Raw genomic sequence first — 23,569 nt, forward strand, 5'->3', positions numbered from 1 at the left:
TGTGTTGTCAGCTGAAAATGGGTTATGTCTCTCTCCCAGAAACGGTTGGTATGAAGGGTAAAACACCAAAGGTGGAGCTTAGTATTAGCTGTGGTGGTGTTAAGTACCATGCCCAACACCTGCTTCTGGTTGCAATACTGGAAATTCAGTATACTCAGTGATTCAAATCTTAGGCTTAAACACAGTCTGAATACAGTGTCCTTTCTGTCACAGTGTCCAAAGTGATTATAATTAGCTCGTATAAGCACCCTCCAGAGCCTGCCTTTTCCCCAGTTTCTGTCTACATGTCTGTTCTTGACATGTGAGCTCCTCAGGGCTAAGACTAGCCCTTTGCGTGTCTGGAAGAACCAGTTAGCACATTGTGGCTACTGCCGTAAACAAACAAGGGTGGGTTTTAACAAAAGTCACAGCCGTTAACAGCTCCCACAGAGAACTTCTAGTTGGGAGAGAACAGAAGGAACCATTGGAGCTGAACTTAGCTGAAAAGATGTTTGACAGCGAAATGGTAGTTGTCAGACCTGAGCTCTTTAAAAAGTCTAATCCATAAATATTATTTTTTAATTTTGCCCCCTTGCTTGCATGTTAACTTGGATGGAAGTGCATAATGGCGTAAGACTTCTAGTGATTAACACAGCAAATCAAAGATTACAAAAAGAAGTTTCTTCTTCATTTCTATTTACAAAAGTATGTACTTCTACTTCTTCAGGCATGCTCTGGTTTCTTCTTTTTTCTGTTATGCTGATTCAGATCTATAATACAGATAAGGATGAGTGTGAAAAATCTGCAGGTCAACAATTTTGAAGTACTGAGCGCTGTTGGTTTGAGATTATCTCCACTATGAAATGATTCTGCAGCTTAAATGAAATTTAAATAAGCACTCAAAGGTTTGATAATAATAGGCTTCTTAATGAAAATTGTCTTACAAGAAATGTAAAATAGAATTGTATTCATTACTCTGGGGACAGTTTTACCACCTCCTGAATTGTTTTCACTGCATACCTATTTCTTTGGCATATTGAGTCAGCTCAGTACACATAGCACACAAAATGTCTGTTTTATTTAAAAGACGTATATAGCCATAGTCTGCTTTTGTTATTCATTAAATTTCTACTTTCCCAGTCAGGAAATGATTTGATCCCCAATTCTATAAAGGAATCATAGCCCCACACTTTCATGGGTGCGACAGTTGAAGTCGAATCTTATCTATCAGGTGCTTTTCCTTACTTTCTTTTTTAAGTAATTATTAATGGATCTCAAGCTGGCTAGCCTTAAGTGACTGCCTAGGAATCTATCCATGTATGTAATTTAGATGACAAAGAGATTTAGTAAAATACCTTTTACAGATATGGTTGAAACTGTGGATTTCTGTGGGACCTTGCTCAATGAGTAATCTGTAGATTCCATTTGCCTGTCATCTCTGTTCTACATTGGTTAAAACTTGCTTCTCCTACAGTTGTCTGTTTTACTGGCAACAAATTATATTTTTGGTGCCAGCATCATTTTGCGCAATATAAAGGATGTTATTGGCCTGCTTGTCACTGAGTATTTCAAATGATTCTCTCCGTATAAAAAGAATACATTTATCCATGCTTTCTCTTTACATTTTTGTGATTTTTCATTCTGTTCCATGTTATTTTTTTGTAGTTCTTTTTCTCCACGGGCAATTTTACCATTGTCTCTGTGTGAGTGGAGGTGATCCCGAGGGAGGCATCAATAAAGTGATCCTTTGTGTCTTCTTTCATGCTTTTGTACCAACATTTGGGGTATGAAACAAAACAAGGTTTCTGATCATTTCAAACTGAGAGCCAGCAGCCAAGGAAATAATTATTGTCATTGTGCTTATTGACAGAACCATTTTTCCTGTAACTTTCTTTGTCCTTGATTTTAGAAAGGATCAGAAGTGTATGAACTTCTCTACCTTCATGTGCACATACCAAAACTGAATAAAAAAGATGCATTAATCAAGTGAAGAAAGCAAAAGAGCAGGAAGCTGAAGCCAGACAAATTGTAATGACAAATAAAATACTTTTTAATCACTGAGAGCAATTAACACTGTAAGAACACTGTATCAAGGGAAAAACTAGAGACTTCATTGCTTATTCTTCCTACCCAGGACTGGAGACTTATTTCAGGAGCTATATTATAATTTGATGTCCTTTACTGTGCTCAGGAGTAACTGGACGGAATTATGTGGCCCTGTTTATATATGCAAACAGCTAGGCAGTGGCAGTGGTGAAAGGTGAAAGAAAGCAACTGCCATGATATTTTGTGTGGAGTGCAGTGAAGTCATCAGGATTTGAGGTTATCTATTGGATTTAAGCTTCTCAAGAGAGATGAAAGTAAATGACAACTTTGTAAATATCAAAGGATTTTAGGAATGAAACTTGGGTTGGTTGGTCTGTGCTGTCAAAGCTGAGAAAGAACTGTAGATGTCTAGGAGCATGAATATGAAAACTGAAGTCTCAACGGACTGTTGGGAACCTCAGAATTCAGTAGCTTTTGAGTCTCTGTATTTTGGATTAAGGGGCTTTCATTTGCCTTGAATCCTCAGTAAGAGAGATGTGTCCCTTTGTGCTTGGCTTATACCTTCACAAGGAAAGTGGAGTGGAATCTCTTTCCTTAAATTTCCTATTATCTAGGTCATTATGTATGTGGCTCGGTATCCCTACATTCTCTGTAAGGCTACATTTGACTAGGGCACTACCAATACCACTCTAATTCTGTTTAACTTTCTTGAACATCAGAGTTTTCCTGTGGGCAGCCATTTGAAATGTCAGGTGCCTTCTTTTCTATTTCATCTTAGTAATAGTTGGAAACTAGAATGTAATACGCATCTCTTGCTTTGAGAGAAAAGTTTAAAGAACATTTTAGTAGTTCCAATGCTTCACTGATTTTCTGTTCTTTTCTGAACTGATTTTTCTTTAAAGGGTTTTTCTATCTTTGATACTCTGTTAGGTCACCTTGTTATATTAATGATGGAATGGATCCTTACTCCTGCCTGCTTGCTTTTTAAAAAGGAACCACTGGAATGTGTAGTACCAGACATGGAATCTCTGCCATCTACCTTTATCAAAAATTAGAATAATTTCCCTTAGCAATTTTTTTTATCATGTAAATATTTTCACTAAAATAACACTTCTTTTTTGTTGGCTTTATTTAATTATTAAGATCCTATATAATAAATATATGTACAACACAGTGGAGCACACCGAGATCAATATAGAAAATCAGATAAGATTTTCCTATATGTGACCATTTAATTTATTTCAGGTTTCTTAGGAAGAAAAGGAGACATAGACTCATTATTTTCAACCGAATTAAGTTGCTGGCTACTCAAATTATATCTAGTAACAGCATATTTTATTTCATGTACAGTAAACAATCTCTGGAAGCCAGAGAGCTAAATTCTGGACTTTGTAACACAGCAAATGTTTTATAAACCTCAGGATAATTATACCAGTTTATTGATCACATTTAGGGACAAATTACATCACTTTATTATTTACATCTTGATGGTCTTAACGCTAGCTATACAGATGTGACTATTCTGCTGAATTTTGTCTCCAGTCACAAATGGTTGTAAATCTTTGTCGTGCTTTTTTAATATTTCCTCTTCCTTAAAAATACGTGTATAATCTGGTGGTTTTTTTTATTCTATATTCAGAAGATACACAAACCAGGCCACAGAAGATTTCTTAGAGAATTTTAAACATCCTGGGTTAGCTTAATGTCTTGTATAGCTCTATTGATTTCAGTTAGGAAGAATCTCACCTGCTCAGTCCACTGCAGTGTGATTAATTGGTAAAGAAGAAGAGCAGAAAATTCTCATTAGAGACCTGATCCTGCATAATTTCTCTGTAAGCTGTAGCTCCTTAGTTTACCTAGAGCATCAGTGGTTTCTCTGAGACTGTACAGCAAAGTCATCTGCACACGTGGAACCATTTATACGATCAAAAGCAAGGGTGGTTTGTTCTCTGAATAAAGAGGACAATGCTGTGTTATACCTTTCTGATAGAATATTTGTGGGCAAATATTAACCATGGAAACTGCAACTAATTTCTGTTTGAGAGCTGCTTAAGACTTTTCAGTGTGTTTATTCTGACTTCCTACGTAAAACAGCCTTAGCATTTTCTTCTAGTATTCCATAATCAAGGCCAAGAACAAGTGGTTGCACTGAAAATATTTTTCTAGTAAAAAAAAGTTCAGTCTTCCTCTAAAATGATAGGGCATTTATCCTATCCTTTGACAAGTTTACTTCCAAAGCTGATTGGTCTCCCTGTTTTAAACAAATTTTAGAAATCACATCTTTCTGTTTAATGTAATCTTCCTGTAATTTCAGCTAAACCATTGCCTGGTAGATCAACAAACTCTCTTCCGCACACTGATTTGTTCAAACAATTTCCATTGGTTTGAAACAGAATGTTAGTATAATGCAGCTGAAGGTAGTAGACTACAAATGTTAATTCAGAAACACTTGTAATAATATATCAATTTGTGGTTGCCAGGGAAATCAAACAAATGGCAACACAGATTTCAGTCTATCATCACAGAATTGAGAAATGACCAGTATTAAAATTTCGCATGTTCACTGTTCTAGGATTTAAAAAACTGCTGTCAGTAATGATCTAGTGTATTGCTGTTTTTGCTGAAGGCCTTATAAATCTGATTAATGATGCTTCCATGGAATAACAACCGAGTGGAACAAACACATTCTTCCCATTATATTTTTTGTGGTGCTGACATTTGGTGTTGATTGAAAAGAAAAAGTATATTTCATCTTCTAAATGTATGTAATACAATGATTTGTAGAAAACAGCTCTATACCACCCACTGATTATTTCTTTATGTATTGTATATATGTAATATCTACTATATTTGCTTTCGGAGTGATTAATTCAATGTTTATTGAAAATCAGATAATTTTCAAACAATAACACTTTCATTTTTTCCCATGAAAGGGGTGGTAATTGTACCATGACTATTATTTTTTGTTCTCTTGTTATCTCTTCTTGCTAGACCACTGTAAATGACCTGGAAACATCAGAGTCTTTGCACTGCTGTCTTTAGAAACAAATTAATTTGTATGGCAGGCTATCATGGCCACCAATGGCAAAAATAAGAAAAGTACAAGCTTCCCCTTTACATCAACATGATGTACTCCAGCCTCAAAACTTTTTTTTTTTTTTCCTATGGCATCTTTTTAATGACTGGCAATTTATTTATCATTTTTAAAAAGAACACCTGAGAGTCTGAAAGTATCATGCAACTAATTTTCACCTAAGCTAGTAGACTGAGGAAATGCTAAATTCAATAATGAACATTGTGAAGATTATATGATTAATGCTCTGTGCAACATTGAAGAGATATGGCTGCTTGTTCAAGAAAGAACTTTAATCCCCAAAAGGGATTATTTTATAGTTTCAATCTTTAAACAGTGACATAATAAAAAAGGCAGAAAAGTTTATGTAATATATACACATTAGACTATTATATCAAAAACAGCTCATAAGCCACTTATAATTTACTTGTCCTTGCAATACATCACTCAGAAATACATTAAGATAACTTTCAATAATATTTTCATGATGAACTGAAAGGACCCTTTTTATAGATGTGCATTTTCTACTTTGAAGAAACTTTTTCATTAAATTGTGTAGCAAAGGCCATGCTGCCTTGTCATGTGCATGGGAAAAGAGTCTTGAGACCTTTTAGATACTTGCTCTGTAGCTGCGGTTCACAGAGGTCAATGCAAGGTTTATTCATTACTGAAAGCATTTAAGTGTTTATCCTCATATGCGATTCCAGGTATTCACTCCAGCAGGCTTTCTCAGAACATACCCAACAGCCTGGGCTCTGTATATGGTGTTGGGCACCTCGCAGAATGAATCTAAAGGCTCAGAAAAGTTCATGGACCAAACAGACATACATGTTTATTGAAAGTACATTTAGTTCATCACATGTAAGTAAATAAATCATTTCAGTGCCTAAGATTATATTTATAGAACAAAGCAGGCAAAAAGTCTTATCATTGATGAAGGTCTGCTGAAGATGGGTTCTACTTTTCTTGACATGAAAAAACCTGAAATGCTGAGATTAAGTGGACCAATGTTAGGAAATGAGTCTTTCACAGACACCAAAAGTACTTTTATGCACTTCGCCTTCACCAATTCCTAGATGCAATTACTGTATTTACACAGTTCATCAACTGATTTTTTACTATTTATAGTGATTAAGTCAAGACAAATTAAAAACTTCATTCTCTTCTTTTATTTATTGGATCACTTGTTTTTGATCATTGACTAAGCGATGGCTCTTTGATTTCTGACTTAGAAAAGCAGATTTAAGCCTTAGAAAACCTTATCTTTCAGTAGTTATACAGATTCTATTATACAGATTTATAGAGAAGAATCCCTTATAAAGGCATAGCCACGGGAGAAGGTGACCCTCTGTGCATGCTCTCAACAGGACAGTTTTTTGGCAGAAGACCTCTCAAACGTGGGGTAGTCCCACATTCAGTCCCTTCCTTTGCCTTAGAACAGAAAATCAGCTTCTTCAGACCTGAACACACCGACCAGCAGAGTATTTTGTGGGGCTGGGGTGCCCAGCACTTCTCTTTAAATTTTCTTTCTTGGATGGCATACTTGAATGTTCGTTACAGTTCAGTAAGGGGTGAAGAGTAAGGATGGTTATGTCATTTATCTCCAAGGGTTTCATTTCCTGCTCTACATACATTTATACAAAACTGGTGTTCAGTTCACAAGCAATCTGGTGGCAATACACTTAGTTATATAATTAACTTTTGGTCTGAACAGGACAGATGTTATTGTTTTTAAAAATTTCTGGGGAGCTAGATATGCTAAATTTTTCTATGCTATTAGAAGTTTTACTGAGGTATCAATATTGGATTTGACTATCCTGTATCTACAACAGATCTCATTCACCTGGATTTTTATGAAGGTTTCTTGTTATTTCAGGCAGAATATTATGAGTTGAGTGAACTGGAATTTTCCAATTAAACTTTGGATAGATCTCCAACACTTATATAATTAGCTTAATCCCAAACACAGTCATAGCCTCCCTGCTGATACATCAGACTTACATCTCTATTTGATACATTTACCCATATAAAGTTCATTTATGTGGGTGATGCTCAGGCACCACATCTGAGCCAGCAGACAGTAACTGACTGCTGAGAGACCAGGAGGATGAATGGCTTCAACAGCTTTTTAAACTGCTTCTCAGCTGTTTCCTGGCTCTGTGAGCACTTAAAGTCCATTTCATGGCAAAATTAAACATTAGGTCTAACCGTCACTGAAGGTAGTTTGAGACAGCATGTTTGACTTTGTTTGGAAACACTCAGTTGTAGCTAAGAGGGATCTTACTGTCTCTCAGCTGCTAGCTGGCACTGAGTAATTGAGACACGGTTTCTAATTGTGTGAGTGCCTCTCCTTCACTCTGTACGGGTATAAATCATCCCTTCCCAGGTCCAGCAGAAGTTGCCTCAGGGGAGGAGCACCACGGTGGTGGGGTGCTGGTCCCTGCTACGAGTCATCGGGCGTCAGTGACTGCTGCTCCTCAGAGGTGTCCCTATGTGGTGGTCAGGACTGTGCTCCGTGGTGCCTCTGAGGCATCCCCACGTGGTGCTCAGGGCCGTACTGTGCCTTGCACACCTGCCACATGTTTCTGGCACAAAGTGGTGATAGGGGAAGCCAAGGAGGTTGACTCAAACGCTGGCCTCAAAGAGACGCCACAAACTAGTGGTGGGGCAGTGGCTGTTCCCTTTGAGCTGAAGCTGATGGCAGACAGCACGGCCCTCCCTCCGGATGCTCTGTCTGTTTGTGCTGGAAGCAGTCAGAGCAGTTTGGTTATTGCAGCCCATTGCTGAGTCTCGCTTCAGGCTGTCACGGACAGCTGGGAGAGAAGCAGCTCCTCAGCTGCAAGTCCCTGGTCTACAGTGTTTTTCTGCTGTTTTTTGTGTTTGTGAGTGCACATGTAGAAAATGTGGACAAGCTCTGATTTTCCTTGCTGTCTACTTGGCTCACCGTTACCCTGAGCTAGTGCATTTGTGGACTGGATATTTGGTATGCTGGGTCTCAGGAGCAGGTGTGCATGTGGACCTTATTTAAAACACTATTTCCAATGAGTTCTAGAGTCCTGCGTCTAAATGCTGGATGCAAACATTGCACCAAGGCTGAAGATGTGCAGTTTCGGCCTTAGGTAAAATACTTCAACAACGATAGTTATCCTAGCAGGTCTCACGGCACATGTCTTCTCTGTTCTTGGTAAAGAGCTCCCCTTTTATAGGATTCCCTATGTATTATGTGAGTAGCCTACAGACTCCTGAATGTGAGATACCCCTCTGTAACTCAGCGTCTGAGCTGTCAGGGGGTTTCTTGAGGCATGGAAAATGAGTACAAGAGGGTTCCTAAATATTCATATTACTAGTGAGGGCATCAGCAGAACCCTGAAATCTTGCAGCTTTTATGGAAAATAAACAGGTAAATAGCCATGAGAGTTGGAGCTGTATGAACCTTGCAGAATAAGGTCCTTTTTCATGAATAAGTCTGAACTTAAACTCATACAAAATGACAGTAGGCATTCCCATCCCAGACTGAATTGCCTTGAGCATTGTGACTATGCTTCTTGGAAAAATGTAAGATGGAAAAAATATTTAGAGATGATGGATATGCAGGATTAGGACAGAGATTATATTTATGTTTGCCTATGTCTTCATGATTAGATTTGGCTGATTTTCTCTGGCCAGCAAAGGAAGAAGAAAATCATTGTTACTCTATTTTCTCCTTTTAAGCATTGTGAGACATGTGCCACAATGTCAAAATACCAAAAAACCCAAACATGTTTATAGGCCAGGAATTCATATTATAATGTTTATTCTGAGAAATAATTAAATTTATAAACAGAGAATTACATACATACATGAAATTCTAGTTGTGATAGTATAATTAAGAGCAGATAATATAGCAAATGATAGGAACATTGTCTACATCTTTTTTTTGTGGATCTGTATGTCTTAAGTATATTTCCTTTCTATTGCTGCTTCATTTGCAAAATCCTGCTGATAGTATTCCTCTGATAGCAGACCATGGGAACACTGCCTACATCTTTTTGTGAGTATTTTATGACACATTCCCTTACTAGCACTTATATTGGTTTCCTTACAGCTCAGGAATGTGCATCCTTGCTCAGTTAGAAAGTTAATTCTCTGCTATACCGTGGAGAGAATTTTGATTGTCAGATTAGATGAAGTGCAAAGAACTCTCTTCACTTTACTCAAAATGTGTCTGCAGTAGAAGAAATAAGGCCAATGAGTTCTGGATTGGTGCTAATGTTTCTGAAGCAAAAGTGCTTAGTAGAAAGGAAAATTTGTCCTTTTGTTCTCATATCAAAAAGTTTTTTGTTGTCAAGTTTCTCACTTTACACAGTGAGAAAAGGAATTTTGTTTTAGCTGTGTTTGGTATATTCACCTTGCTCTGTCTCACTGAGAGCTCTGGCACTTATCATTGGAGGTGGCTGGAATTTGTTGCTAACATATTAGCAAAGAGGAAAAAGGTCAGTTTTGACCATCTTTTTTAATTAGAAATTTTAAAAATCAAATAAAAATTATTAATTTGAAAGATGTGCCAGTTAAGTGAAAAATTTCAGACTTCTTATTTCAATGAAAGTTCTAAGGTTCTTATGACAATGACATTTTGCTTTTAAATTCTAGCTAATTATAATACACGATTTTAAAATAACCACAGGTAACATTCTCAGCTACAGAAATGAAACATTTGGAATGAATTCATCTGTCTTTTTTTCTTTCTAGTTCTATCTTTTTTTTTTCATTTTGATCCATAACAGGAAAACATTTCTGAAGTCTCAAGATTTCTCAGTATAGGAACCTAATTTACACCTGGCTCTTCCTATGAACTTCTTAAATTCAGGTTTTCAATTTTCAAATGCTGAAAACTCCAATTTTAGTTTTAATTTTCCTGGAAATTTGAGTGCCTCATTTCAAACATACCCTCAAGTTTTCATTTAAGACCAAAGGGAAAATTAATGAGAACAGATGCTGAATATATTGAAAAAAAGGACGCCTTTGAGGTAGTATTAAAAAATGAGGCACTCAAGCTGACTAGGAATCCTGAGCTTATTCTTGATATTGTATGCTGAAATAGACTGAATTGAAACACTAAAGGATACACGTGTCTGGAATAAATTCTTGGGGAATCAGCCTAGTAATATCTTTTTCGGTAGTGCAATAGACAAAGTGCAGTAGAAACGCAACCTGATCTAACAAAATAGACCCATTGCTTGAAGCAGTTTCTCATGAGTTGAACTCAAATATATTCCACAAGGCTACAGTGCCCTCCTAAGAAAATAGCAGCTGAATGAAAAGGCACATTAAAAAATAATAATAATATTTTGGTTCAACGTACTTACTGTTTGGTAACTGCTCACTGTATATACTTATTAGTGTTTCAGTTTATTTCAATGGCCCATAGAAAGAAATAATATGCAGATAGTATTTTCCTTTCCGGCCTCCATCCCGTATCCCCGGCGGCAGTTAGTGAGCCTCCCGCAGCAAAGCTCCTGTTCACGCTGCTCCCTGCCGTTAGCCTCCTTGGGAACACAGAGCCACAGAGATTTGAGTGTTTATCTGGCAGCTGTTCAGAAGGTGCTGCTGAAGTGGTGTTTGAGAAACTCGCTACCCTATGGTATAAGGCAATTCACGGGAATTTGAAAAAATTCCCAGCGTAACACAGCTTATATAAATACTTTGATTGAAAACTTTCAAAATCAATTTCATTCTGAGGAAATGACTGTTCTCTTTTGCCTCTGTATATATTCCTTAATACTTCTCTTCTAGAGTTTCTGACAGAGCATACGACTATTTTCTGAAGAAGCTGGAAAATATTTACAGACTATATGAAACCAATGATTGAAGCAGAAGGGCTTGGGGAGGCTTGAAACAATTATGTACTGGGATAAGAAAGGGATACATTTTTAATAATACCAGTGAACGTGTAAATAAATAGTGAGGCAATTTAAAGGAAATATTCTTTTAAAACATCCCACAAAAGACATGGAACACATTTTGGTGAGAGGGAATATGTTTTTGATCTTTCTTAACAAACAGTCTGATATTAGAGTAAGAGTCATTTGTCCTTCAATGAATACCGAGCAATCCTTCAAAACAGAAGTACTCGAACCCAGGCACTCCCGCACTCCAGTACCAACCTTTACCATGGCATCAAAAGGATCCTTTTTGTATCACTGCTAGCTGAATTAGGTCCTAAGTCTGCTGCCCAGGAAAAATAGCCTGTAGCTATACGCTGGTGATCAGCTGCTCTCAGACGTTATGTGTATTTCATGCAATATATTAATGTTTTTCCTCTGACAAAATTATACTTTGTGTTTCAGCTATTAGTATTTCAGCCAGTGCTGTTTGTCCAGATAATATCTAGATTCTTGTATTTTGAAAACAAAATAGTAGTCATAATAATAATAAAAACAAAAGCATGAGTTAATTCTTTTAATAAACATTCAGCTTATTCAAGTGAAGGCCTGTTCCTAGCACAATACACAGAATTCAAGGCCCTGACAGTGATAACTTTTTTATGATTGGAAACATAATCTGTTGCAAAATTAAGCACATATTTGATTCCTCAAAAGAACAAATATATTCAGTCATGTGTGCAGAAAAAAAAAAATATATATAATTAAGAGAACATCTCATGTAATGCTTACCTGGTAAATTCCTGGTTATTCAACTGTGAAAGGCCATTACTGTTAATGAAAATGTACTGTGTAGTGCAATGTAGCTATAGGCATTCTCGTTTAATTCTTCAATACCTTATTGTATTGGAATTCATGACATCTTTGAACTAAATGAAAGCACAGATGTCTAATCATTGTTTAGAGAAAAACTGATAAATAAAGATGCAGCTTAAAAACATCCATGCCTTAAGACCGAGAAGTAGGATTTAGTATATTATCACCAGTCTTGATGGGCAGCTGAGAAGATCAGTAAGAAACATTTATTAATATCAGCTGCAGAAGCAGACAAAGCTTGGACTTTTATTCATTCAAAGCCCTGTATAGTTTTGACGAGACTTTCATCTACTCTGATTTGGCTGTTTGCTCCAATCTTCAACTTCATTCAGAATTTCTTTTCCACATTTGCCTTTTACCCTTTTTCATTGCTTTAACTTCTCCTCATTTCCTTCTCCCCTCTCTTTCAGTTTAGCTTCAGTTAGCTCTGAGTAACCTTCACACTATTAAAAAATGTGAATTAAAAGATTGTTGCCAGCCATCAGATAATTTATTCTGTCTGACTTTCTCTTCCACCTTTTTGTGTTTGAATTGTCGTGGCTCACAAACCCTTCAGACAGAAGCCCATGTATATCTGCAAGCAAAAGACCTAACACGTTGGGGATCTGTTCTATGTTGACCCTTAGTTACAACCCCCCCAAAAGCATGATTAGCATTCATAACAACACTTAGTGTCAGCTTGAATTAAATACACTGCAGCCCATGTTTGACATGTGCTCATTTTAATGTACGTGGGGGTGAAATAGACCTTAAAGAGGAGACTGTAATACAGATAGTAGAAAGCTGAATATGTTAATGATGGAAAATGGCTTATTTCAAAACAAATGTTTATGATCTCATAAATATAGCACAGAGCAAGATTTTCTTTATTCTGTGCTAGATCTGCAGACATAAATGATGTGCATTTGAAAGTATAATTCTGGTACTGACTAGAAAACAAATTATGTTCACAAGGTCATTTAAAATAGGAGTTCATATTGTATCTGCCAGGCATTATTCCAAAAATGTATTTTGTATTACAGAATATGGGCAGGTAATCAGGTTAGATACAAACTAAAACTATTAGAGTCCACCATCAGTAATTCATTAAGGACCAAACCCCACTGAAATGCATGGGAATTTCACCATGGGCTTTCCATTAATGCGATGATGTGAAATAATGAGATGTTTCTAGGTTATTCACATACCATTAGAAAATTGATGGCATGCTGTCCTATTATGAAGGCAGCATTGTATACATTATGATATGGGCTGAAAAAACATGTTATTATTTGAGACATAATAAAAACAACCAGTGGGGTATGTCTGTTTTGCATTTCTTTATCATGAACATGGGGGATAAAAGAACTTTGCACCTAATTAGGCATTTCGTTGGTCATCATCCCTGGAATGGCTGAGCACAGCATTCATTTACAGAGTTAGGCTGTGTATTATTAGACAACATAAAAAAAGGGAAAAAAAAACTGTGTTTGAGCAAATATGAGACATTGTCTGGGAATGTCTGTAAGAAGAGCAGAATACAGACAGAGTTAGGCAGGAAATTTGGATTTCTTTATAACTTCCTTGGAGAGGCCTCCCCTGTGTTCTAAATTAATCAATGATATGCTGAGCATGTTAATTTAATTTAGTATTGTATCATTATTGGTGGAGGTAAAATAATGATGCATTAAATTCAAGCTGAACTATAATGGAAATCCTATAGTCATTATACATTTATTAAAACCAAGTGAGTTCATTAAACCGCTAAAATAAATCCCAAAGAAATTTGTGAAACAATTGTTAAACTGTTATTTTAAAGTGTCATTGGTTGAGTCATTCTCTGTAACTAGACATTGCCCTTGTTCTCTTTCCAAAAGCATCCAACCATTTCCCGCTTCCCAAAGAGCGGAACAGTACCACACAGCACTTCAACATAAAGAAGCAAACGTCCTCCCCTTTCAAACAGAAGCATATTTTATATATTAAATGATGAGTTACATTTGGTGTTGGAATCACCTTGATATTTCCTCTCAAAATTCTCAGGAAAAAAAAAAATATATATATATATTGTTCACTGGGCATAGGAGAGAAGTCCACAGCTGTAGATGGAAGAATGAAAGATTCAGGGACATACCAAACACTGGTAACATACATACTGGAGACATCTTATGTTTCTGAAAACGCTTTCTGCTAATAGAGATCTGAGAGATTTATTGTGTGTGTATATCATTTGAAAGGAGATCTGTTGTCATCTTTTTGGAAGGATGTTAATATCTGTAAATGAGGAAGTTTTACTGTGGCTTCATACATGTAAACATCCCTACCATGAGAAAAATTTTTTTACCACAGCTCATTCCTCAACTATGTTAAGATCCTAAAATATTAATCAATGTTATCTTCTCCTTTTTATAGACAAGCAGACAGGCAAAATTGTGAAACAGAGTGTGGGAGATTTAAGAAAACCCCTTCCTGTCCACAGTTTTGTTCTAGTCAGGCTGACACTTCTTACATATAAGCTCCTGATATATCTGACGTTTAATTGGCCAGTTCTTCACTTTGATATGCAGAAGAAATAGTTATTATAAAGAATTTTGTTTAAAAATATACTTCGCATATGCCAGTTGCTATTTAAAAAGTTCTTTTTGGCTAAATCAAAGCCTGTTCACTGGCATGCTGAAATGCTCCCCTCAGAACTCCCCTCTAAACAGCATGTTTCTCTGACAGATTTCAGCTTTCTAGCCTCAGAAACTTCTCTGCTATGTCTATTTGCAAAAAGTGGTGGTGAAATATATGATGAAGAAAGTCTTTTGTTCAGCAACTTTAATTTCATTCAGTCTAAACTGTCTAGCTTCCTACATTTCCGCTCTGGAAAATTGTCCTTGAACAGATACCAGCTCTTGATATTTGGACAGGAGATGGAGGAAGACTATGCAAGGAAAATTCCAGGCTTACTTTTTTCAGAAGTATTTCCACCTAAAACATCTGAGTATAAAATGTGCAATATCCATGGTGCCTCCTTTTCCAAAATCAGGACACAGTCCTATAGCTACCTTTTCTTCTCATCCAGGTGGAAGGACAGCACTGACTCCTCAGAAGCATCTCAGCTCATTCACAAATACTCATGAAAAGTTCTTGGTGCCTCGCCAGTTGTCTTCTTCCCAATACACACAGCTTCTCAGAGGTCTCTGCATCCCCCAAATGGATGAGACCTTGCCCTGCATGGAAGACTGAGAGCAGATAGCAAGGTCCCTATGGCTGCATCTAAACTAGTGACTGTAGGCCCAGTGTGTGGATGTAGATGACTGCTGTGATCTATACCAGAGCTGATTTGATTGAAACCAGCCTCCTCCCATTCTTTGTTTAAGGGAAAAGAAGGCAGAGGCAGTGCTGCTGGAAGATGCTGTGTTGCTCCCTAGGCAGGAATGCGAGATAGAGAAAGAGGGCAATAGGAACCTGGAGAGCTGCACCGACAGCAAACTCTGGCGCAACCTCTGTTGTTTGACTATATTAGCCCAAAAGCCTCAAAGGTCTGCTGCAGTGAGCATAGAAACCTCTTCATATGTTGAAGTGTTATCATGACTCTCATTTTCTTCTCCAGAGCACATCCTAATTTAGGTTAGAATTACTACTTTTGTTTTGTTTTGTTTGGTTTTGTTTTGTTTTGTTTTGTTTTTAAGCAATAGCTGGTGAGTCTAAAAGGTTTTAATAAGACTCGTCAGTGTACTTGATTATTTGAATTTCAATACCTGACCTACTTTAGCCCAGAATATTCTGAAATATGAGGAAAATGATGGTTTACTTGGTTTTCTGCTACCAACTGATGTTCAGTTAGTAATGTAAAAAAATGCCCTGGCTACTTAAATACCCTGATAATGAAGAATAACTTGAAGACTGTTGTACACTGTCTCTGCTAGGTGGACAACAGTTGCCAACCAGGGTTTAATAAATTATATAAATCAAATGAGACTTTCATATGGTCAGACTGTCAACCTACTTGATTTGGTTAGCTTTTGTCTTTTTTTAATAGTATCTCTATCATTTCCCCATTTTATAATGTGTTAGTTGTTGTGGAAACATTTGTCATTGGCATGAGTCAAGCTTAGTCATAGCCACATGGGCAAAATGAAACTGGCTTCTATAGTAGTTGAACATTTATGTAAAGATTTGGGAGCTAATAAAGATATTTATGATGTTTATGACTGTGCATATGTGTGTATGTGCATATCTATATAAATATACATAATTCATGAAGCTGTGATATCAATATTTTTATCCACATAGTTTTGAAAAGATTGCACTTCTCTACAGTAAGGAAGTTAAATTATACAAGGTGTCCTAAAAAAAAGACTGCAGTAAATACATTTATGTCACATGGCCCTATTGTATATTCTGTCTTACTTTTTGAAGTGAGTTCTTTTCAGAGGTGTGCTAGGATTATCTTAAAATCTATGGGGTACATAAGAAATACACAGAATTACTTATTTATACTTCTGTTCCCATATTGTCTGATTCTTGGTATTTGCTTAGTGCATTTATGAATAGTGAATCCCTTGGTCACATTTCTTCATGCTGCTCATTCCTTACACGTCTCCAGAGCTACATGCTGGATTGAATGAAAAAGAAAAAACAATCATCAGTGCCATGGGAAGGTCTGTGGTGCAGGAAAGCAGAAGAGCCTTTGCATTGTTTTCACATTCAAAATTCCTTTAAGAGTTAATGACAGTTCCTTGACTATGATTTGAATAAATACCCGGCCAGAGGGTTACATATATAATTAACCATGAAGAGGTACAAATGAAAATGTTTTATTTTCTAGATGATCAGAAATTAAAATATGTATGTAAATACAATAAAAGGGAATGCTTAATAATGGATTGAATTGATTTGTATACAGTTATCCACACAATTGCTGCTAACATTTAATAAAAATAAGATGTTCTTTTTTTTCTTTTTTGCAAGAGTTTCTTTTTAGGATAACTAGTTAGTGTTTGTTTTAGAAAGCTTCACCTGTGATTAAACTCTTTGTTCCATTCCAGACTGGGCAAAATCTAAGATAGAGTATGAAGTTAAATTGGGAGTTTGTGTGTAAAGCATTTTCATAAATGCTTAAATAAGCTAGGAGCATGATGACTTACCAATAGTACTACCTGCATACACTTAAATCATGCTTTTGAATTATAGCTATGTCCAAGAAATATTGTTACAGACTCTCTTTGTGACTGGCTCATTGTCTGATTTCTAAAATGCCATATCTGGGAAAGCTGATTGGCATTTCTCAATAGCAACAAATCTAGAAAGGCGTCAGAGTAATCTCACCTAACTTTAGCCAAGTAAAAGTACATTCTCAATACTAACATAATCATCTAGACCATCTTTATGGCCCTGAGGGAGGAGGGTGGAGGGTTCCTCCCGAGAACAATCAGTGAAACCTCTCCTAGCTGCCCAGCTATGGATGGGTGAAGAGGAATCGCCTTTTAGCAGTGCTCATCGCTCTCCATTGACTATAGGTGTGGCCTAAACAATGAACATAGACTAGGTACCCTAACTAGTAGAATCTTACGTTAAGTGAGATGAATCTTACTTTTCATGTTTAGAAATTCCTACTTTTTTCATTTGGTTGGAATATTTTCACAGTGAGAGTACAAAACAATCATCGTCTTCCTCTGAACTAATGAATTCTATGATTGATATATCAGACATTGTTTTCTCTCTCTCCTCAGTGTTAGCTTTTTCATTCAAGAACTGTAAAATGTTAGCTTAATGTATTTTCTTTAGGTCTTCATCATTTCAAACTTTTGCTTTAATTGTGCATTACATCATTTCACAAATGCGTCACTTATGCTTCATTCTTTTCCACTTTTTTTTTTTCTGACAGTTTATATTTTCCTGACTATCTCTTTTCATAAGTTTTATATCTTTCCCAACCACTTATATTCTCTTGATGGTTCCCCTGATGCTTAGGAGGAAAGTTTTCTCTACTGACTACATGATTCTCAAAATAATTCCTTTTTATTGGTACCAACACTTTTAGTTCAGCATGAATTGTTTTTCTCTGTATTGTTTGCCAGAATGTCTTTCAGATCCTCAGTGGAGGTTATAGGTAGGGTTTGAGACTAAGATAAACTCTCCGTAACTTCAGAGGAACAGAATCAGGATGATGCTGAAGGCTTTTGAACATTTCTTTCAGTGGAACACTTCAAGCAATTAATACTTTTTTCCCCCCATTTTCCCCAAGATGTTTCAGAGAAGGTGCCATTCAAGAATCTCTGATCCTCTGAGTATCCTGCGAAGCTACTGTGGACTTAGCCACCACTTTCTTCTTTATTCTTATTGAGAGAAGGACAATGAGAGAGGCAGAGGGAGAAAAAGAGAGAGATGGAGAGAGAGAGAGAGGAAGGGAGGGAGAGAGAGTGCAGCACTTTGGCTATACAAAAGGAGCACAAAAACTGGGTTATCGGTCTGTCTGAATTGGCTTAACAGCTGTTTTACCTCGTTGAACAGTAAAACTACACCCGATATTAATTTCAAACTCCTATATCTAATTTTGTTAGTTTTATTTCTTCCAGCTCTGGGGAAATATGACTGCTTAGTGAAATTTAGGGGAGCAGCTGCTGTAGGTTAGCATAGTTTCACTGAAGTATTGCCTAGTTTCACAAGTTCAGGGTCTGAATTAGAAAGACTGAAGGAGATAATGTATTCCGAGTTTTTCTTTCTTCTGAACATCTGTTTGTATGGCTTCTCAACCAGTTTCTTTAGTAGTAGCGTTATAGCACTGGTAGCATTGTTTGGATTGTAAAATAAGTGAGTAAACAAATAAAGAAAGAGTTGCAAATATTTCCAGTAGAATTGTAAAATAATTATTTTTCCAAGGATATAAATGTGGGATGGACAAAACCAAAATATCTAAACTGTTTCTTCCCCAAAGGAAAAAAGAAAGCAGTGTTTATAAAAGGGGAGTTTAAAATATCCTGTAAGTATTTGGACTAGGTCTTTGCTGTCACAGTTTTAAATTAGGTTTAGATGAATTAAGCAAGTTTATGCCAATTTGAGGATCTGACCATTTGACTCAATATTGCTTGTCTGTGGAATTAGAGTAACATTAGTGCTTTTCTAGCGTCACTGTGAACGTTAGCAGTTGTGGGGTGAAGCTAAGAAAAAAGTTAGAAAACACTAGAATTCAGGATTTATATATTCTTAAAATGGTTAGATTTCAAGAGAAAAATACTTAATACTATTGGAAAATTTTACTGGCTCTTTGAGAACATCAGTTTCCTTTACTTAGAAATGGCTCAGACTGAAATAGATTATAATTTCACAGTAGCTGATTAATATTTTTGTGGGTCATTGCTGTAGTTTTACTGTGGTATCAAATCTATATATAATTATCAGTAAAATTAAGATCCCAACCCAAAATTAGTGAAACGTAAATGGATCCCCATAGATATCCTGGAGCTTCCCAGCAGTTGACAGTATAGCTGAATGGGGCTTAATAATGAATGAATGATTTAACTTAAATTTATATATCAAATTTATTTTTGCAATGCATTATAATCTTCTTTTATAATTTTTGATTTAAGAGAATTTTTTACAACATCCTTTTTGTGTGTGTTGCTTTTCTTGTTGCAGAGCTAGTAAAAGTAGGTGAAATAAGTGCATTTGTAGGATTTATTAGTTCTGTATTCTGCAATATTTACAGAGAAGTCAAAGCACTTGTGGAGCTACCACTGGGGAAAAGGGTAAGTTCAATAACATTTTGAAAAAATCAGCATTTTACTTGTTTTTTTTACTATTCTGGTCAGGAATTTCCTGGTGAGTTTACCCAGGGATATATCCTCTATCCAAAAAGAAAAAAAAAAAAATTATTGCTAAAATCCTGAGATGACATAGATTGGAAGAACAATTAACAATACAGAGAACAAATCAGCAATATAAATCGGTATGGACTGTGAGCTAAGTTTATATATTTTATAAACCCCAAAGGAAGATGTGTCTACTGTGAAGGGCATAGCTTTGTGTACATGAAATGGAGAATATATTCTGGAAAATAACAACTGTGAAAAGCATCTGAGAATTATAGTTAACCAGTTAAACATGTGCTCCTGGCATGATTACCAGGTGTCCTAATCTGATCTTTGGATGCATGAACAAAAGAATATATATAAAAACAGCTAAAATACATTATTGTTGTAAAAGTCATATATGAGTCCCATTGTGTCCCGTTTGGGAATCAGCAGTTTCAAAAAGTTGTCTGTCAACATATTTTAAGAATTCTCTCCCCTCCTCACCCCCCCAAAAATGTTGTCACCCAGAAGTGACCTGTTTGCACAGTCAGCATATGCACACAGCTCTGACCTGCATGCCTTACACTCAGAGCAAGGAATTTTGAACTACTGAGTTTATTCAAAAAATTTTAAGTCACTTGATCAATTAAATACCTGCATGTGGAAGAGTTTTATGATTGTAGATAATTCCTTATCTGTCAGGGAAAACGTCATTCAGAGCAGACCAGATTTGAAGATTGAAGTTGAAACTGCAAAAATGGGGACAAAAAGCTTGGGTTTTTAATGACAAGGGCAATTAAATTTTGGAGCAATTTATTCAGAGATCTGGTGAATTTCATTCTATCTAAGAACTTTATATCAGGACTGTATGTGTTTTATAAAAGATGTGCTACGGATCAAGCACAAGTTGTGGGCTTGATAAAGGAAGGTTCATTATCCTCTCTTATACAGGGTTTGCTGGCTCCTGTCACCAATGTTTGAAATCCTAAGCCTCATATTTATTACTGGTGTGCTATTTACAAGAGAAATATGGTCCATGTGAAAAGCCAGAGTGCTGTTTTGGCACCCACAGCACTTCTCATAAAACAAACAAGGCCAGAAAAGACAGCAGCAGCAATGATAACAGAAGGAATTCCACCTACATAGCAGAAAAAAGACATTTCTCCAAAAGGGGGGCACCGCTATGTGGCTGGACACAGCGTGAAGGTGGGAGGACACGCCAGGCAGAGCAGCTGAACGTTGTTTAATTCACAGTGGCTAGGCCAGCTTAGAGGATCTTCCCATGGACACAAACTGCTGCACAGAGAGTGTAATTTAAGAGCTCAGCTGAGCGGGAGGCAGCCTGTTACTGCTGGAGTCTTCCAATGCGTCAGCTCCTCTGGAAACACCCATCCATGAGTGACGGCGGTGGGCAGCAGGGACAGCGTGTTTCTGAAGAGTGATGATATGTTTTTAGGGGCCATTATTGCAGCTAACCCAATGTCCACATTTCTGTGAAAAAGTGGGTCTGTTTTGGAACAAAATAATAGCGATTTTCAAAAAAAAAAAAAAAGAGAAAAAAATTCACTTTAAACTATTTTGAAAGAATGCAATTCTAATTCATTTAAACATCTTACTGTCCTTGCAGTCTTTCCCTTTTTAGGAAGGACCCCAGGGCTTCCTACCTCTTTATTGCTGGCCGTGAGACATTGGTACAAAGCAAATGGTATAAAGTCCAGACGTATTTGGTCTTTGAGGCAACATAGGGGTTCCTACACACTGTGCATATGTCTGTGTCTGAGGGCATTCTGAAGTATAAGTCATTCAGGAGCTTTCTCCTGCTTTCCCTTCTTCCCACCGGGTAAATCAGTATGGATTATCCAGAGCCAGCTTTTAGGACGCACTAGTTGCTAAGCAAAGTTGACAGCTGGTAAATTTGGTTTCAAGCTAAGTGTATGGGAAAGTGCGGAAGAATGTCGAGGAAATAGGCGATGGAAGCTAGCCAGACCGTTCCGTGGGAAAAGGAGCATCAACAGGACATGTTGACCCATAGCCATGTAGCTGGGCCTATGCCAGTGTGGTGTGCACCTGGGCTTTGACTCGAGATTAGCGATGAGCTCAATGTGCCCACTGCGCACGTGTGTAGTACACAAAAACCATGTATAGTGCCCCCCCGGCGTTCCTCGCCATGGACCGACGCTCAGCGGTGCCAGGGACTCTCCTGCTCCTTTATTGCCTCGATCGGGAAATCGCTGGGGAACCCCCGCTCAGACGCAGAGGTAATAAACGCTCAGCATCGACCTTAGTGTGCCTTGTGTTTGTGTGTCTGTCCCTGCTGGGAGTCCAGGCGTCGCCCCCGCCGGACCCTTACACTAAGCACATAGGATACTTCTGCTCTATAATTTAGATGTGGCCTTTAAGTTTTACATTGCTCTGTGCAGTGCCTAGGTCAGATTTGATAACATTAATTGAAGAATAAAAAAGACACTTTGCTCGTAGATAAAGCCACAGAATATCTCTCAGCTGCCATGCTGTCTTCTGCACAATTGCAGGTACCTTTTTCCTTATAAACTTTTCTTACTTTTCTGTTCCCATTCCTACAATTTATGTTTGGGTCAGAGCATGGAGGAAATTATCAGTGAATGGAGATGGGGACAAAGGACTGCAATACACCACTTTGTTAAAAAAAAAAAAAATTCTAAAAGTCACACTGTATTAGTCTCTTATATGTACTGAGGGAGGAGATATGTTTTTAATAAGCTGATTTCTGTCATCTGAGTTCATTATATTAGACACCACATTCAGTGTGGTGCATCCAAATATTGCTAGCTACTGTAAATAAAGTTAGATTTGTTTATTCTCCCTCAAAACACTGTAGCAATATCCCATAGTTTTTAGAAGGCCAGATTACACAATCTTTTCTCACAGTCATTAATTCTGTTACTTTAATAATTTTAATAGGACTTATCATCAAGAAAAGTAATGTTTAAAGTTAAATAGGAAAATGTATAAAACTGAATTAAAACCAGAACTATCAAGATTTAATGCACGGCTGGTGCTCTTTTTTGAGCACATCAAATTAAATTTCCAGGAAAAATAATAAGAAAATGGATTACTTGTACTTATACTTGAAATTTGGAAGTAAATTACTGTTTGAATTTTCTCAGGCACTAAAACAAAAACTCATGACCCATTTTCTCACAGAACAGCAACATTTGGGCATGTGCAATCACCAAAGTAAAATGACTTAAATTTCCAGAGTGTATATAGTTTTCCTGTGCGTGCATGTATGTACTTTTCTCTCTCTCTCTCTCTCTCTAATGTTATTATTATATTATTATATATTATGTCTGTAATATGTATCATTTGTATATATGATACATATAAAATGTATAGAATTTTTCTTATAGAATGTAGTAATTTTGCACTGCTGTCATGCTATGCTAAACAAAGAAATCTCTGTTTCTCAACTAGGTTGGAAGAATCAAAGACGTTCCTGTGGGCCAGCTCCACAGGAACAAAGCCTTTGGTGAAGCAAGCATCCTCCTTCAGGTTCCTTTCACATGCACAATCGTCACCGCGACAGCTGTCAAAATGGGCATCATCGATGCTGATGATATGCTAAGTATGCAGTAAGGCTTTGTTTCTTGACATACGCATTTTGATGGCAGAAGCTCAAAAGATGTGACTGCTTTTCAGTCCAGATAGCTGACTTTAATCAAAAAGTTTAACCTATTCCTTCCTCCTCCCAAGGTTTTGAAAAATGACATGTCTCCCTTTGGATGGTATGCAAAGTTTTTTCTGGGCTCCCTGTCTTTGACATACACATCTCTGGTTTCTTATTTTTCTGAGTGGTAGGCCACAACATTGTTTTCTCTGATTGGAATGGAGAAAAGAGGAAATTCAGGTTTGTTCGAAGTCCTGGAATGAGATTGCAAAACAGCAGTGGATGAGAAATAGGCCAGTGATTCAAAAGATGTTTAGGACTTCATCTT

The 23,569-nt window shown here is 36.9% G+C and overlaps 1 protein-coding gene across 1 annotated transcript in view; it reads left to right on the plus strand.

Annotated features, from left to right (window-relative positions):
• The window catches only part of CNBD1 (cyclic nucleotide binding domain containing 1), a 62,138-nt gene extending 38,928 nt beyond the window's left edge, over positions 1 to 23,210 (plus strand). Inside the window, exons 7-8 of the mRNA XM_067290012.1 lie at positions 19,441 to 19,550; positions 23,049 to 23,210. Of these exons, the coding sequence (XP_067146113.1) occupies positions 19,441 to 19,550; positions 23,049 to 23,210 (272 nt within the window). The remainder of the gene's footprint in view (positions 1 to 19,440; positions 19,551 to 23,048) is intronic.
• Positions 23,211 to 23,569: the final 359 nt, after the last annotated feature.

This window comes from Apteryx mantelli, chromosome 2, assembly GCF_036417845.1.
Source record: "Apteryx mantelli isolate bAptMan1 chromosome 2, bAptMan1.hap1, whole genome shotgun sequence".
NCBI lineage: Eukaryota > Metazoa > Chordata > Aves > Apterygiformes > Apterygidae > Apteryx > Apteryx mantelli.